The sequence below is a fragment of the Chanodichthys erythropterus genome, chromosome 5 (genome assembly GCF_024489055.1).
Source record: "Chanodichthys erythropterus isolate Z2021 chromosome 5, ASM2448905v1, whole genome shotgun sequence".
Classification (NCBI taxonomy): Eukaryota; Metazoa; Chordata; class Actinopteri; order Cypriniformes; family Xenocyprididae; genus Chanodichthys; species Chanodichthys erythropterus.
Genome location: NC_090225.1, coordinates 27304912 through 27322822, shown reverse-complemented (window position 1 = coordinate 27322822; position 17911 = coordinate 27304912). Strand labels below are relative to the sequence as shown.

The window sequence follows — 17911 nt, the reverse complement described above, 5'->3', positions numbered from 1 at the left end:
CTGCAAGTCATTAGGAATTGCGCGTCGGCCCCGTTATGTGCATCGGGGGTCTCGTCGCAGATTCGAGACGTTTCATACCAGCCATGCACTTAACAACTGTATCCCGTCGTTTTGGTCAACTTCTCGCCGCCGTATCAACAAGCCTGTGGCTACGGGGGGCGGTATTAATCTTGACCACATTCGTTCTTTGGATTATTCATCTGTTAAGACTGTGCCAATCTCAACTTCATCATCAACTTCAGCTTCATCGGCAGCTACGTTTGCACTACTTAATGCCAGATCTCTCGCAAACAAATCTTTTATTCTGAATGACTTCTTCAGCTCTAGGAACTTAGGCTTTTTATTCCTGACAGAGATTTGGCTAAATGCTGGGGATGCTGCTCCTTTAGGAGAACTGACTCCAGCAGACTGTATGTTTTATAACACTCCAAGATCTGTTGGCCGTGGAGGTGGTTTAGCTACCGTGTTTAGAAAGCATCACCACTGTAAACTTCTGCCTGTTGATGTCTTTACTTCTTTTGAAGTGCAGTTAATGAAGATCGATCAATCCTGTCCCACACTCTGTGCACTTATCTATAGACCACCTAAATATAATAAGGATTTTATTGCTGAATTCTCAGAGTTCTTACCGACATTAGTACCACGCTGTGACAGACTGTTAATACTGGGAGATTTTAATATCCACATTTGCTGTAAAACTCAACCTTTAGTCAAGGAATTTCTGTGCATGGTGGATGCATTTAACTTGACACATTTAGTTGCATGTCCTACTCACATAAAAGGTCATACATTGACTTGGTATTAACCTCCAGCTTTCATGTGACCAATCTTAAGGTGATAGAATCTGGAATCTCTGATCATAGCTTTTTTTTATTTGAATCTCTTCAGCAACACCTCTTTCCACCCCCTCCAGAGAGCCGCCACTTAACTCGCATTATAAACGCTTCTACAGTAAAGAGTTTTGAAGAGATTTACACAACCAATTATCTCTCTCAAATAGAAAATGTGTTAAATAGTACAGGGGACACTGCACTACTGACTGAAATATTTAACACCACCTGCACTGACATTCTGGACCTGGTAGCTCCTCTAAAATCGCTGAGATCTAGAAATAAGAAAGATACCCATCCCTGGCTTAATGATCACACCCGCTCCGTCAGGCGGCAATGTAGGATAGCGGAGCGCAAGTGGAAGAAAGACAAATTTAGGGTCTCTTATGAAATGTTCTGTGACTCCTTAAAGCAGTATCAAATTGCGGTTAAGACTGCTAAATCAAATTATTTCTCTGAAATAATTGCTAAAAATGGCCATAGGCCTAAAGTGATTTTTAAAACAATTGATTCAGTCTTGAACCCTACTACTACTCCTGAGATCTGCGAAAAATTCCTTGACTTTTTTGTGGACAAAATCCGGGACATCAGAGCACAAATATTGGCATCAGTTGTTTCACGCTTTGAACCTCCGACGCCCTCAAGTGCTTTCTGGCACTTTGACCCTGTCTCGCTTAGCCAGTTGTCAGATATAGTTTCTTCACTGAAACCGACTTCTTCACCTATGGATGTGTTGCCGTCACGTTTTCTTAAAGACATTTTTAATTCTGTAGCTCCCATCATACTGGCCATAATAAACAGTTCTCTGACTAGTGGAGTGGTTCCCACAAGCTTTAAACATGCTGTGGTCCAGCCTCTCTTGAAAAAACCAAACCTGGACCCTGACATTTTAAATAATTATAGGCCGATCTCGAAGTTGTCGTTTCTCTCCAAAATTCTAGAAAAGGTTATCTACTTGCAGCTTTCAGCTTATCTCGCTGACTGTAACATGCTCGATACATTTCAATCAGGTTTTAGGGCATTTCACAGTACTGAGACTGCTTTGCTAAAAGTGACAAATGACATCTTATGCTCCCTGGATTCTGGGGACGGGGTCATCTTAATTCTTTTAGATCTCAGCGCAGCATTTGACACGATAGATCATAATGTTATTACATCGTCTGGAGAGAGTGGTTGGCATTCAGGGAGTTGCATTAAGTTGGTTCTCTTCATATCTCAAAGGTCGCACTTTTTCAGTTAATATTGGCATACATAACTCATCTTCAACACTGATCACATGTGGTGTTCCGCAAGGCTCCATTCTGAGTCCTCTGCTCTTCTCTTTATACATGCTTCCTCTTGGTTCTATTTTTCAGAAATACGAGGTTTCTTATCACTGTTATGCTGACGATACTCAATTCTATCTTCCTGTCAAGTCCACAAATGGAAATTCCATTTTAAATTTCATCTCCTGTCTGGAGGAAGTCAAAATGTGGCTGTCTGAAAACTTCCTAAAGTTAAATTGGGATAAAACTGAGGCCATTGCTTTTGGTTCACCTTTGTTTGTCACTAATATGGAAAACCAGTTGAATTCCCTGTCTTTAACATTGCAAAACAAAGTTAAGAACCTTGGCGTCATCTTTGATTCTGACTTATTCGATAAGCAGATAAATTCTGTTGTCAAAGGAAGCTTTTTTCATCTCCGGTCCATCGCCAAATTAAAACAGTTTCTCGCAAAGACAGACCTTGAAGTAGTGATTCATGCACTTGTTACATCTCGGCTTGACTACTGCAATTCTCTATACATAGGTCTACCTCAATCCTCCACACACCGTTTGCAATTGGTTCAGAATGCGGCAGCTAGACTTCTGACAAGAACTAGGAAGAGAGAACACATCACTCCTGTTCTGTCCACCTTACATTGGTTACCGGTCAGATACAGAGTTGACTTCAAGGTTCTGCTGTACGTGTATAAAGCTTTACATGGGCTTGCTCCACAGTACATTTCCGATCTTCTTCACCCTTACTCTGCTCCAAGATCTCTCCGCTCATGCAATAAATTCCTCCTCTCGGTTCCTCGGTCTCGCTTAAAGACCAAGGGTGACCGAGCTTTTGCAGTTGCGGCTCCTAAGTTGTGGAATACGCTTCCAGTGAACGTGAGGTCTTCACCCACTTTGGACACTTTTAAATCTAGCTTAAAGACTCATTTATTTTCTGTAGCCTATGATGTCGCCTGAATTATATAAGGCTTATTGAGTGGTTTATGGCCTACCCTGCATGTTGTTATATGTTATCTTATGTATTAATTTTATTATCTTATACCATGTGTAATACTGTACAGCACTTTGGTACAACACAAGTTGTTTTTAAATGTGCTTTATAAATAAACGTGAACTTGAACTTGAATCAATCCCTAATGGACAAAAAGTCCCGCCCCATGTTTTTTCTTGTTTTTTCACTCTGATGTGTGTCACAACAGGGAAGAAAAGAACTTCAGTTTCATGCCAACTTTAAGCTATTTTAAAATCTCAGTACCAGTGTTGGGGAAAGTTACTTTTAAAAGTAATGTATTACAAAATTGCGTTACTCCCTTAAAAAAAAAAAAAAAAAAAAAAAAAAAAGTAATTAGGTTACCTAGTTATTTTTGTTTTTTAATACATTATATTTACATGTTTACATATTTACATTACATGATTTAACAATTAATTATTGCAGGTTTGCATAATATTCTGAGTTTGCGCTTCATTGTTTTTATTCATTATGACGAATACAAACTAACTTAATCGACATATTTATAATATAGACTTTTCCATCCTTAAATATAGTTGCATTTTAAATTTTAGATTGAGTGTTCCTCACATGAGGATAATCATATTTGAAGGTCTGTGCAGTGGCATATAAAAGATTGAAAACCCCTGGGCTAAATAACTATTCTGAAAAACTCTTTCTGAAGTCATTCAGTAACTTTGTGTGAATCGTTAAAGAAACTTGAGCATTAAAAGGATAGTTCTCCCAAAAATGAAAATAATGTCATAATTTACTCACCCTCAAGTTGTTCCAAACCTGTATGAATTTCTTTCTTCTGCTGAACCCAAAAGGAGATATTTTGAAGAATGTCTGTAACCAAACAACTGATGGACCCAAGTTTACTTCCATAGTATTTTTTTTTCCATGGGTCCACCAACTGTTTTCTTCAAAAGGCCTAAGTCTAACTGAGCCTACTCTTTCTACTTAGGAGAATATCACACTAAAATGTTTGAAAGGAAGAGGTCAGATTTCTGTACTATATAAACCGTTTGTTGCTAAATCTAAAGAATCATTTAAGGATAGACTTCAAGCATGGCGGTCTGATCTGCAGGCTGAAATAACCGAGGAAGAATGGCAAAGAGCATGCTTGAAAGCCCAAACTCAGACAATGAACACCCACTTGAGATTGCTTCAGTATAAATGGTTAAAGGTGTTATAGAGGATGTTTTCGATGACTGAGAAACCAAAGACTGTTACTGAGTTTTTGAACTGAGCTCCTTCACAGCTCATTTCGAGGGAACACCTCCCAAAACTCATGCACGAGTATTGGAACATGAGTGTTTACCACCGGCATTCGCTGTGTCTTGTTTTTTGGATTCATTATGTCGAACTCACCACAGGTAACTCATAATCTGCAGTTGTTACTCCTGACAAAAACATTGCATGTGGCTGTGGAGTGTGGAAAGTTACTGGAGCACGCACGTCTCTCACAAGGAATGTAATGGCAGTGATTGACAAGCCAGAGGGCCAATTGTTTACACCAGTGGCTGATGTTTTTAAGGCCCTACCTTGTGCACAGATGATGTATATTGATATTATTCCTTTCAGTGTGCCTAATAAATAGTCTTTTATTAGTTAGTAAAGACAGTTTCAAGTAATATTGCAAAAATGTATAAAACAAAACATCCTCTATAACACCTTTAAGTAGACAATATATTACTCCAGTTAAATTACATAATTTCAACCCAAATATTCCTGATGTGTGTTATAAATGTAAACAAGAGAAGGGAACTTTATTCCACTGCAGGAATGCACTAAAGTTAATTGCTTTTGGGTTAAAATATTGAATAAGCCAAATCATTGGTAAAAGAACTCCTCTTGATCCAAAAGCTGTGTATATTGCATATCTGCCCTCTGAATTTTAAAATCACCAAACATGAAAGATTATTGTTAATTCTCTGTTTGCTAGAAGCTAAACATGTAATAGAGTGTACTTGGAAAAAAGAAGAAAGTCCTAGCGTGTCTCAATGAATAAAGGGGATGACCTCACACCTTGCTTTAGAAAAGATTACCTATTTTCTGAAAAACAAACTTTATACCTTTTGGTCCATCTGGAAAGTGTTCTATGACTTTTTGGAGAGTCTAGATGGTGACTCCTTTGTGGAATTGATGGACTGAGAGTATATAGACAAATATGTTATTGCTGTTTTTTTGTTGTTGTTTTTTTTTGTTTTTTTTTTTGTCTTTTTTTTTACTTTTATTAGTAGTTTAAAAGGTACAATATGTAATAATTTTGTCCGCTAGAGGTCGCTAGAAGCCTATTCAAAATAAAGGCGTAGCTTGATGACGCCAAGTTTTAGAGCGGAATCTTGGGACATGTGGTCTCCATCTCAACGGGCGGTGCAAAAGAATAGGGATTGGAGTTGGGAAGAACTCGTGTTAGATTATTAACGTTACTGTAGTATGAAGCAGAGCAGGACCGAGTGTTGTGGGAGCTGAGGAGCAATTGATCAACACACACCTCACAAGCAGCAGGACTTTTATTATGCCACAGTCGCCGGCGTCGCTTCCGCTTTTCCGGTCATGAGTATGAGCTAACACAGCTCTGTTTATCATATTAGATACATTTGAGTGTGTTGAAAATTATGTGCATTCACTCAGCGGCTGCTGTGAGACACTGTTGCACACTGCAGTAAGATCGATTTTAGAATATCATTAAATGCTGGATGGCTTGTGTTGAAAAGTGGCATGCAATTAATTTTAAAACGTATTGTATGATGGAGAAAATTATGTATTACAGAACTAAAAATAAAGCTGCATCTGATTATGCTATGTTAGCTACTTGACAAAATAGTGTTTTTCTCTGAGGCATGGTAAAGCATGTTAAATCGAAAAAAAGACTAAACGTGTTGAGCTATATAACAATAATTAGTTTTCTGTCTACAAATTAGTGGTTAAAAAGATCGTTGTTGATCCGTGATCCGTACTGATCAAGCCCCACGGTTCGGGACGCATGTGATTCGCGGATCAAACAAATAAAACACAGCTTTAACAAAAATTAATCTATATTACAGAACAGTTTCATTTTATATTATTACATTTCTGTACATGAAAATGAATACTAAAGTCAGATCTTATACTTTATTTGTAACTTTATGTTTAATTTATCTATGCTTGTAATTGATGTACAGTATTTGTTCTTTTTACAGTCTGTTCACTTGCTTTTAATAATGTATTAGTTAGGCTAGTAGTTTCTGCTGTGGTATCAGAGTAGTTAAAGTGGGCTAAGTAATAAATACAAAGTTACCCCCCACCCCCCAATTATTATTTTTTTGTGCTGATCCGAAAACTGATCCGATCCGTGACTTCATAACCGTGAGTTTTGTGATCCGTTGAACCACTACTATAAATATATCAAAACAGTTTTTTCCCTTGTCTATTAAAACGTGTAATTAAAGCGTCTTTGGTGTTTCCATGGTTTCTACAAAATAAAACCGGAAACTGAGGGTAACGCGGGTATGACGCCATTGACAGGCGACTCCTCACACGTCCCGGAGCCTTGGTTAAAATTGCAATTTTATTACGATTTACAAATAGTTGGAAACAATTGGGATATTGTAAGTACTCAAGTGAACAAAATATATAACACTTGCCTAGTGGTTTTTGGATATTTTACTGCAAAAATATTACATATTGCACCTTTAATTTCTTCTTCCTTAATTTTATCTAGTTATAATGGAAAATGCTAAATATTGTTGAAACGTGATAATTTGATAAATAAAATTGTTGTTCAAAAAAAAAAAAAAAAAACTTTTCTTCTTTGGTGTTCAGCAGAAGAAAGAAATTCAGGTTTGGAACAACTTGAGGGTGAGTAAATGACAATATTCATTTTTGGGTGAACTGTCCCTTTAATGATTCGATCACACTCTGAATCAGAATCCAGATCCAAACACTTGGTTTACATTATTACGAAGTGATTGGCCCAACAGCAGCTAGCGCGACAGTGTTAAACCACATTTCGAGACAAAAACATAAGATGACAAATAAGAACTACCAAAACTTACATGTACATCCATCTGTGGCACAAAATGCGGGTCTCTTGGACCATACTGCTCCATCTGGTCGAATCCAGGGTTCATCCTGTGGAAACCCGGACCGCCTTCAAACTCAGACGGGTGGAAGTTCGGGAGTCTTCCCATAAACTCAGGCGGGCAGAAGTCTGGAGGTCGTTCACAAAACTCTGGAGAACGGAAACGCGGTCCACATTCAAGATCTGGATGGTAAAACCGCGGTTCCGGTGGTCTGTTCCCAAACTCTGAATGATGCTGGAAACGTGGATCAGGACCGTCAAAAGGAGGGCGGAACTCATGTCTGTCAGGATAATCCATCGGGTGGAAAGGCTCATCGTGCATCATGAATCCCTGTGTTTCATGCATAAACCGTCTATCCCCCTCCATGTTATCCATCATCATCATTCTGGGGTTTGGGGGCCCGAAATCGCAATGGGGCCCAGGAAACCTCTGTCCAGGTGGGCCCATGGGGCGGACAGGAGCAGGACCGCGAAACCCGCCGTGAGGAGGAGGGGGTCTGGGTGGAGGAGGTCCTGGTGCTGCGGGACGCATGCCATGCTGTGGTCCAGGTGTTGCATTCCCATTTCCTTTCGATCGCTTACGGTTTTTCCCCATTTTCCGACAGTTGGTGGCTACTGAACTACTCAGTGACGCACAGCAGCCACAAGTTGCTCAGTGAGCGGCTAGCGGGCCAGACGAACCGTCTCACCGCCGCGTTAATTTGCGCACATAACCATTCAGATATAATACTGTTTACGCCGCTTCGACGCAAACTATTAAAATAATAAAACTGTTTTAATACATTTGATTTGAGTTATGAGCCACTCACTTGACGTAAACTAACGTTCAACTATCCGCTGCACGCGCGCACTCACTTCACCATCACCATGAGCACAAACAATCCAAATGGCCAGCGGATGTGACGCAGCAGATTCAAAATAAGAGTGCATAAATAAACAAGAAAGTCATTATAACTCTACAGTATTGACAAAACCAAAATTAATTTTAAATGGTCTTGAACTGATTGATAAAAATGCAAGAACAAACATATTTATACTATTTTCCAAAAACAAAATAAAATAACACCTAGAGTAAAACTCTATTATTGATCATATTAATTGGAAGGCTGCTTGGTTAATATTGTATCAATAACAAAACTAAAGAAATACATTTTAAAATTTTGCTTACCATCTACCCTGTTAAATCAATAATTTCAAGATAGAGAGAGAGTTGTTAACACATTTATTTTTTTTTTTTTGTAAAATTATCCAACATTTTTGGAAGGACATGGCAGAATTTATTTTTAGTCTAGTAAAGGATAAATACTGTTTTTCTTTAAAGGATATTATTGTGTACTATGAAAACAATGTTAACAAAGGTATTGAATACATTGTTAACTTACTCATATTGCTGGCAAAATGTTCATAAAACAAAAAGCTTAAATTCATCCCCAATGTTTAAGGTATTTTTAGTGGAATTTGATTGTTTTATATCTTCTCTGAAATTGTTAAAAAAACAAAAAGTCATTAACATGTTAAAAATATTATGATTTTATTTTCGGATCCCCTGTTAATAATTAATGTCGCACTTTGTATTGCACCGTCTTATGCTATGCTCTGTTTGTAAATTGTTCTATTTCATTACAAAAAATAAACAAGAAAGTAGTAATGTAAAGCTGACTCTCATTTTGTTAACAAAAATATTATTTTAATGGTAATTTAACGACTTTCACCTCCATGGGAAATGTGCTTTTGTTCAATAGATTAGTTAAGTTTCTTCTGTTCACTATTGAACCATACTTTCCTTATTGTATAATTTATATAGTTTTCAATTTATATAGTTTAAATATAGCTTAAATATGTTTTTAAATTCTGAATATTAATTTTAAATAGAGTTTATTATTTTCTTCAGAACTCCATGATGATGACACATGCAGAATCCAGCCACCAAAACGACTATGAAATCATTGCCTTCTTCAGTTTTTGTGACAGGTTAGAGATGGATACTAACCCATATGCTGTAAGTGACAATTACCAGCGCTATAAAGCATCATTTTAAAAGGGAATATGCAATATATAGACAGTAAATGTATTACTAGCAGTTAAGCAGCCCTGGTCTGGCAAGTGAAGGGGACAAATTATAAAAGGTTTAGAATCATTTAAGGAAGATGTGGAAGTTATATGGTGAAACAAGACCAGTTTTGGCCAAGCTACTTGGAAATTATAGCTTTAGCTTACTAATTCACTAAAATTGTCTCAGAGAAAACAGATAATTCCAATGATTGACAAAAGTTTGTTACATTTAAGCCTTTAGGCAAAAAGGCAGATGTATTTAGACAGAGTGCCATACAGTAAAACATCTCCAAAAGAAGTGTTTTTTCAATCAAAGAAAATAATCATTATACCATAATGATGATGATGATATTTTAATATATGCCATGGTAGCTACTCAATAGTCAGCAAATTCATGTACCATGGTATTTACATATGGAGGACTCGAAGTAATACTAATTTAAACATACATATAGCTACAATTATCAGGGTCCAAGCACCATGTGGTCTTCAGGTGTCTCTTTAATGAATTATTACATTAAATTATATTGAAAGACATAAATAATGTTGTCTCTTCGTTTTAATTAGACAGCAATACTTTCAGCTGTAAGTAAATGTTTTAAATGTCATATCCCCTTATCATTCAGGGGACCTACACTATCAGTACACCTGATAAGAAGTCTGTGTACAAAAGGGGCTCCAAAAGGGGCTTTCACTGCGATGCCATGGAACCATTTTAGGTTCCTCAAAGAACCTTTCTGTGAACAGTTCTTAAAGAACAATTTTTTCTTAAAATCTGAAGAATCTTTGGAAAGACTCCATGGATGTTAAAGGTTCTTCATGGAACCATCGATGCCAATAAAGAACCTGTATTTTTAGGAATGTATGTGTAATGAAATTTGTAATAGCAAAGACATTGCAATATTTATTCATTTTACAGACCTGTAGAAAACTTAATTCAAATAAGTAGAACAAATACTTTCCCTTATTCAAGTACTATAACTAAATTTTGCCCTGATTTGACAATATTCAATCTTGAGGAACAGCAACTATTCAGTGACTCCTGCAGACATGATCTGAGGCTTTAACAGTCTTGCAATTTTTCATACATCACTTCAAACTTGATGTTCACTGAGTGATTGAAACTGGTTCATAAATCATCACACATTTTAATCTTACAAAACATGAATTAAAATAGCCTAAATATTCAAGAAAATCTGCCCTTTGGGATCTGCTTGTAGTATTACTTTATTTGTGTAAACTCAACTTTAAAAACACAAGCTTGTTCGGTTAATTATCTTATTTGAGCATTATCTCAGGTAGAGTTCATTAAGAGACACACCCTAATTTGACACCTATATAAATGAAGATCAGGTGTGTGGTTTGGTGTGGCTGTGGAGGTGATTTCTTTTAAAAAGGCAACAGTTAATAACTTTTGGAAGCTTAATTTGTGTTTTATATTTCCAGAGTTCACTGCTTGCTGTGATACTTGAGCACAATGGTGAGTTTATTGATTGTCATCTTCACTGTGGTACTGCTTAACCACTTCATTACAGTTGTGATTGTTTGTGCTTGCTTTGGTCAAACCAGAGGGAGTGCATCTCCATACATATTGGTCAAGCAGGTATCCAGATGGGTAACTCTTGCTGGGAGCTGTATTGTTTGGAGCATGGCTTCCAGCCAGATGGGACCATAGTTGGTGATGGAAGCTCATTGGCTGACTCCTCCTTTGGCACTTTCTTCAGTGAAACTGGTGCTGGGAAGTATGTTCCTCGTGCAGTGTTTATTGATCTGGAGCCGACAGTTGTTGGTGAGACTGAACTCAATTCAGGCTTTTTATCTTTATTTATATTCAAGACTCTTGTTGCTTTATATCAAGTGTAGCTTTATATTCTTATCTCTTTGATTCGAAATGCAGATGAGATCCGTAATGGACACTATCGACAGCTGTACCACCCTGAGCAGCTCATCAGTGGCAAGGAGGATGCTGCCAATAATTATGCTCGTGGTCACTATACCATTGGCAAAGAGATCGTAGACTCTGTGCTCGACCGGATGCGCAAAATGGTGAGTTGAGCAGCGGTGAGCACTTCTAATGTCCACTACAAATGAACGAGTAGTGCAAAGTAGAACTTTGTCATTGCACAATATTCATTAGATAAAAATGTTCTTCACTTTTTTTTTTTTTTTTTTTAAGTGCTATTCACTGAAGTTCTTGGGGAAGCCAGAATGGTTTTTCTGTGGCATTAATTGTGGACACTTAACCCTTTAAAGTCCTGCAGGATTACTGGCTGTATCTGAAAACTCACCTCTCCCTCTGATTCCTCTCTAGGCGGACCAGTGCACCGGTCTGCAGGGGTTCCTGATCTTCCACAGTTTTGGTGGAGGAACAGGCTCTGGTTTCACATCTCTGCTGATGGAGCGACTGTCTGTCGATTACGGTAAAAAGTCGAAGTTGGAGTTCTCTGTGTATCCTGCCCCTCAAGTCAGCACAGCTGTGGTTGAGCCCTACAACTCGATCCTTACGACCCACACCACTCTGGAGCACTCGGACTGCTCCTTCATGGTGGATAACGAAGCCATCTTTGACATCTGTAAGCGAAACCTCGATATCGAGCGTCCCTCATACACTAACCTGAACAGGCTCATCGCCCAGATTGTGTCCTCCATTACGGCGTCACTGCGCTTTGACGGTGCGCTAAACGTTGACCTCACAGAGTTCCAGACCAACCTGGTCCCCTACCCTCGCATTCACTTTCCTTTGGTCACCTACTCCCCCATCATTTCGGCTGAAAAGGCCTACCATGAGCAGCTCTCTGTACCGGAAATCACAAATGCCTGCTTCGAGCCAGCAAACCAGATGGTGAAGTGTGACCCTCGCCGTGGAAAATACATGGCCTGCTGTTTGCTTTACCGTGGTGATGTGGTTCCAAAAGACGTCAACGCCGCCATAGCCAACATCAAGACACGGCGCTCCATTCAGTTTGTAGACTGGTGTCCCACTGGTTTTAAGGTGGGAATCAACTACCAGCCTCCCACCGTCGTGCCAGGAGGGGATCTGGCCAAAGTGCAGAGAGCTGTCTGCATGTTAAGCAACACCACCGCCATTGCAGAGGCATGGGGTCGCTTGGACCACAAGTTCGACCTGATGTATGCCAAGAGGGCTTTTGTTCACTGGTACGTGGGTGAAGGGATGGAGGAAGGGGAGTTCTCGGAGGCTCGGGAAGACATGGCTGCCTTAGAGAAAGACTATGAGGAGGTTGGTGCTGATTCCACTGAGGACTGTGGGGAGGATGAAGAAGAATATTGAAGATGATAAATGTACTTGTAATTTGAGTAAATAAACTTAAGCATTTGAAAACCCCTTTGTTCAATGACTAGTTTTGCCTTCATAACCTTGCTCAAATGTGATTTAGTTGGGGTTGATTGTGTCCTTGGGCATTTAGGGATCAATTGAGCCACAGTTCAGCTGAAGTCTCATTTCAGAGTAGCGACAGATGTGAGCTCGGTTTTGTTTAAAAGCAATTACTAATGTAACAATCACTCACTTGCTTATGGTGTTTAACTCTTTCAAACAGCCTCTTTGTAAAATGTGACCCAATTCCAAAAATATGCTCAACTTTAAGGTAAACACTAAATTTACTATGCTGGAAGAGATGAAAAGGTGCATGTATTTGTAGGACTTAAGAAAATTTGATCTGTGTAACTTGCTGGATACTATGGAGGCCAAGATAACCAAAGACCTCTAAATTGCTCCTACTGTGCTGCAGTATCATTATATAAGGGCCTGTCTTGAAACTGTCCATTCCACAAATGGCAAGAGTATCCAAACGCAGAAACCAAATGTTTAAACCTTCCCAAGTTACCAAATCCAATACTAGAGTAAAAGTCTTAGGCCTGGTTTCACAGACCGGGCTTTGATTAAGCTAGAATTGGGCTTTAATTCAATAGGCTTTTAATGTGCCTTGGAAGGAAAAAGTGGGTCAATGCCACTGTTTTGTCTCTAAATGTACATTTAAGTTTTATGTCCATGCAAGTTCCCTTCAGTTAAAATTGCTTACATGCATTTTAGTCTGGAACTAGGCTTAAGCCTTGTCTTAAGGGGTTAGAGTATCTGATTTTAATAGTATTTCCCCCAGTTTTACAGGTGAGGCTCAAACCTAGTCTTGTAGCCAATCCGCAGTAAGGGGTGTATCAACTCATGATGGGGGAGGAGAGAGTGAGCAAGAGGAAGATTTGGGCTGCGTTCCAGTTCGTTTTTAAATGCCCTTCCCTCGCTAACTTCCCTCAGTCTCTTTGGCCGCGTCCAAAAACCTAGGTAGCTGTCTTGCTGCCTCACTGTCTTGTAAGAGAATGATTTATACGATTTCGGACAGACTTCTGAGGCAGCATAACTGTTTAATGATCTATAGAATATAGCGCGAGCTTTGGTGAAAACTAAACAAATATTTAATTATTACAGTAGTAATTTCTCGATAGAAATATCAAAATTGAAATACGTTGGTCAAAATCGTACATTTATCCACAAATTGAGCAGCAAACGCAACTTTCAGACGCCATCTTTATGTTTCTAGCTCAACTGTCACAGAATGGAAAGCACAGGACTGTGGGATATCAAAGGCAGCTAAGGATACATCCATGCTTCCTTCAAAAATCGATCAGATGAAGATATCTCATGAGACAGGAAGTGAAGCTAACATTGGATTCGGGCGTGCCTTGATTCCTTACTACCTTGAAATGTGTCCTCAGAAGGCAGCATTTTCCAGTTCTCGGACGCAGCCTTTGACTCGGATGTCATTGCTTACGTTGCACGAGTGCCCACTACTGGTGGAACCTTTGCAATGGGCTGAACTGGAACGTCCTAAGCCCTTGATCACTTGGAAACTGCAGAGCTGATTTATTATTTTTTTCCCTTACAAAATTGTTTAATACAGCATTCTATATGTATATATGTGCGTTTTAAATGTTTAAAAATATATATAATAGAGTTGTTTGTGGTGGGGTAAATTAAACGCGATATGTGGTAACGTCATAATCGTGTTGCATTGTGGGTTATGGAGCTCCCTGAAGTGTACATGTGAAGTAGCCTCGCTCCCTCAGTTAAAATCCAGGGAGCGAGGGTCTGTCCATATAAACTTCCCTCGTCCACTTCACGAAGTGGAACGCACTTCAAAATGGCGGCAGGGATTCCCCCAAGGGGAAGTGTTTAGGGAAGTTTACGAGTGCGTGTCTAAAACTGGAGTGGAACGCAGCCTTGTAGAAAGAGAGATGGCTAAGATATTACCAAAGAGGAAAAGTTAGAGGAATATAATTAGAAGGATTACAATCAGGCAAGAGCCAGGATCCTTCATATTTGTTGTGGACAATAAGTGGGCTTTGAATTCAAAAAGGTTGAGATCCGTTGGTCTTGAGTATGTGTGCAAAGTTTGTTGAAGATCTGATAAACTGGCTAGGAGGAGTTTGAAATAAGAACTTCTCCTAGGCAGTTTCTAAATAATTACAATGGCAGATACATTTTATATAAGAATATAAAACAGATATGCACTTGTTATTCAGGCAAAGACCCTGAAAAAACAAGAATTTTGATGCAATCACGTATGGATGTGGCATTATTAGCGAATACATAAAGTTGCATATCCCACCACTTTGTGGACCGTTTTCTCAAAAATTGGTACACATACTTGTTTACACAAGATGTACAATAATATCAATTTTATAGCAGTAGTAGATTATTCAGGTTTAATGTCATTAGCATCTTAAATTTGACTGGCTGCTGTTGGACTTTTTTTTTTTTTCATTTTCATTGATTATACAATTATGGTATTGTTGTATTGCCACCTATATGTGCAATTATAATGCCACTCAGAATGTCCTGTAATCTATGTGTATTACATTTTGTCAAGTTTTAATCTAAAAGCTTTTGCCACCAATATCCCTATCTGCTGTGTGCTCAATTAGGTGATGATAAGGTCAAAAGCCTAGGACAAGTTTGAAAAGGCAAGCTGGTGATTGAATGAGTTATTTAACTACGCCACAAAGTATTAAGCCTGATTTGACCATCAATCTTGTGGAACAGCAAATATTCAGTGACTCCTGCTGGCTTGATCTAAGGCTTTAACAGTCTTGCAATCATTCATACTTCACATCAAACTCACACATGATTAATCTGTTTGTGATATTCACTGAGTGAATGAAACTGGTTCATCACACATTTTAATCTTCCAAAAAAAAAAATTAATTCAATAGCCTAAATCTTAATTCATGAAAATCTGCTCTTTTGGGATCTGCTTGTATTATGATAAAAAGATTAATTTTTTTAAACTCAACTTTAAAAACACAAGCTTGTTCGGTTAATTATCTTATTTGAGCATTATCTCAGGTAGAGTTCATTAAGAGACACACCCTAATTTGACACCTATATAAATGAAGATCAGGTGTGTGGTTTGGTGTGGCTGTGGAGGTGATTTCTTTTAAAAAGGCAACAGTTAATAACTTTTGGAAGCTTAGATTGTGTTTTATATTTCCAGAGTTTAAAGGCTCTGAATTAGTTCCTACTTGCTGTGATACTTGAGCACAATGGTGAGTTTATTGATTGTCATCTTCACTGTGGTACTGCTTAACCACTTCATTGCAGTTGTGATTATTGTTTGTGCTTGCTTTGGTCAAACCAGAGGGAGTGCATCTCCATACATATTGGTCAAGCAGGTATCCAGATGGGTAACTCTTGCTGGGAGCTGTATTGTTTGGAGCATGGCTTCCAGCCAGATGGGACCATCCTTAATGTTGGAAGCTCATTGGCTGACTCCTCCTTTGGCACTTTCTTCAGTGAAACTGGTGCTGGGAAGTATGTTCCTCGTGCAATGTTTATTGATCTGGAGCCGACAGTTGTTGGTGAGACTGAACTCAATTCAGGCTTTTTCTTTATTCATATTCAAGACTCTTACTGTTTTGTCCATTGTAGCTTTATATTCTTATCGCTTTGATTCGAAATGCAGATGAGATCCGTAATGGACACTATCGACAGTTGTACCACCCTGAGCAGCTCATCAGTGGCAAGGAGGATGCTGCCAATAATTATGCTCGTGGTCACTATACCATTGGCAAAGAGATCGTAGACTCTGTGCTCGACCGGATGCGCAAAATGGTGAGTTGAGCAGCGGTGAGCACTACTAATGTCCACTACAAATGAACGAGTAGTGCAAAGTAGAACTTTGCCATTGCACAATATTCATTAGATAAAATGTTCTTCACACTTAACACCCTTTTTTTTTTTTTTTTTTTGAGCTATTCACTGAAAAGTTCTTGGGGAACCCAGAATGGTTTTTCTGTGGCATTTATTGTGGACACTTAACCCTTTAAAGTCCTTTGCAGGATTACTGGCTGTATCTGAAAGCTCACCTCTCCCTCTGATTCCTCTCTAGGCGGACCAGTGCACCGGTCTGCAGGGGTTCCTGATCTTCCACAGTTTTGGTGGAGGAACAGGCTCTGGTTTCACATCTCTGCTGATGGAGCGACTGTCTGTCGATTACGGTAAAAAGTCGAAGTTGGAGTTCTCTGTGTATCCTGCCCCTCAAGTCAGCACAGCTGTGGTTGAGCCCTACAACTCGATCCTTACGACCCACACCACTCTGGAGCACTCGGACTGCTCCTTCATGGTGGATAACGAAGCCATCTTTGACATCTGTAAGCGAAACCTCGATATTGAGCGTCCCTCATACACTAACCTGAACAGGCTCATCGCCCAGATTGTGTCCTCCATTACGGCGTCACTGCGCTTTGACGGTGCGCTAAACGTTGACCTCACAGAGTTCCAGACCAACCTGGTCCCCTACCCTCGCATTCACTTTCCTTTGGTCACCTACTCCCCCATCATTTCGGCTGAAAAGGCCTACCATGAGCAGCTCTCTGTACCGGAAATCACAAATGCCTGCTTCGAGCCAGCAAACCAGATGGTGAAGTGTGACCCTCGCCGTGGAAAATACATGGCCTGCTGTTTGCTTTACCGTGGTGATGTGGTTCCAAAAGACGTCAACACCGCCATAGCCAACATCAAGACACGGCGCTCCATCCAGTTTGTAGACTGGTGTCCCACTGGTTTTAAGGTGGGAATCAACTACCAGCCACCCACTGTCGTGCCAGGAGGGGATCTGGCTAAAGTGCAGAGAGCTGTCTGCATGCTAAGCAACACCACCGCCATTGCAGAGGCATGGAGTCGCCTGGACCACAAGTTCGACCTGATGTATGCCAAGAGGGCTTTTGTTCACTGGTACGTGGGTGAAGGGATGGAGGAAGGGGAGTTCTCAGAGGCTCGGGAAGACATGGCTGCCTTAGAGAAAGACTATGAGGAGGTTGGTGCTGATTCCACAGAGGACTGTGGGGAGGATGATGAAGAATATTGAAGATGATGAATGTACTTGAGTAAATAAACTTGATAAATTAGAACTCTTTGATTTGTTTGAATGGTTTTGCCTTCATAACTTTGCTCATGTGGTTGATTTGTGTCTTTGGGCATTTAGGGAACATAAGAGCCACAGTTCAGCTGTAATCCCATTTCAGAGTGGTGAGGGCTTCCATTATGTGTGAGCTCTGTTTTAAGCGTAACTCCTGATGTAACCATCACTCACTTGCATATGGCTTCTAATTGCTTCAAACAGTCTCTTTTTAAAATGTGACCCAATTCCAAAAATAGGCTTAAGTTTATCCACCTTGTTGTAGGTATGTAATTATCAGTGTA

The 17911-nt window shown here is 39.4% G+C and overlaps 3 protein-coding genes across 6 annotated transcripts in view; 2 read left to right on the top strand and 1 right to left on the bottom strand.

Moving 5' to 3' along the window:
- si:dkeyp-121d4.3 (uncharacterized) overlaps positions 1 to 8229 on the bottom strand; it is a 42501-nt gene extending 34272 nt beyond the window's left edge. For 2 of the 4 annotated variants that reach the window (XM_067386747.1, XM_067386749.1), the window contains exon 1: positions 7121 to 8223. In XM_067386747.1, the coding sequence (XP_067242848.1) occupies positions 7121 to 7741 (621 nt within the window). In that variant the 5' untranslated portion in view covers positions 7742 to 8223. Of the gene's footprint in view, positions 1 to 7120 lie in introns of all 4 variants that reach the window. The other 2 variants (XM_067386750.1, XM_067386748.1) reach the window with 2 other exon arrangements.
- Positions 8230 to 9061: 832 nt separating this feature from the next.
- LOC137020765 (tubulin alpha-1B chain-like) lies at positions 9062 to 12487 on the top strand. The gene is made up of 5 exons (XM_067386762.1): positions 9062 to 9145; positions 10645 to 10678; positions 10768 to 10987; positions 11096 to 11244; positions 11510 to 12487. The coding sequence occupies exons 2-5, from the start codon at positions 10676 to 10678 to the stop codon at positions 12485 to 12487; spliced, it is 1350 nt and encodes a 449-aa protein (XP_067242863.1). The 5' UTR covers positions 9062 to 9145; positions 10645 to 10675.
- A 3150-nt stretch (positions 12488 to 15637) lies between these two features.
- On the top strand, positions 15638 to 17576 carry LOC137020766 (tubulin alpha-1B chain-like). Its single transcript, XM_067386764.1, has 4 exons — positions 15638 to 15756; positions 15849 to 16068; positions 16173 to 16321; positions 16599 to 17576. Exons 1-4 carry the CDS (start codon positions 15754 to 15756, stop codon positions 17574 to 17576), a joined length of 1350 nt encoding a protein of 449 aa, XP_067242865.1. The 5' UTR covers positions 15638 to 15753.
- The last annotated feature ends 335 nt before the right edge of the window (positions 17577 to 17911 follow it).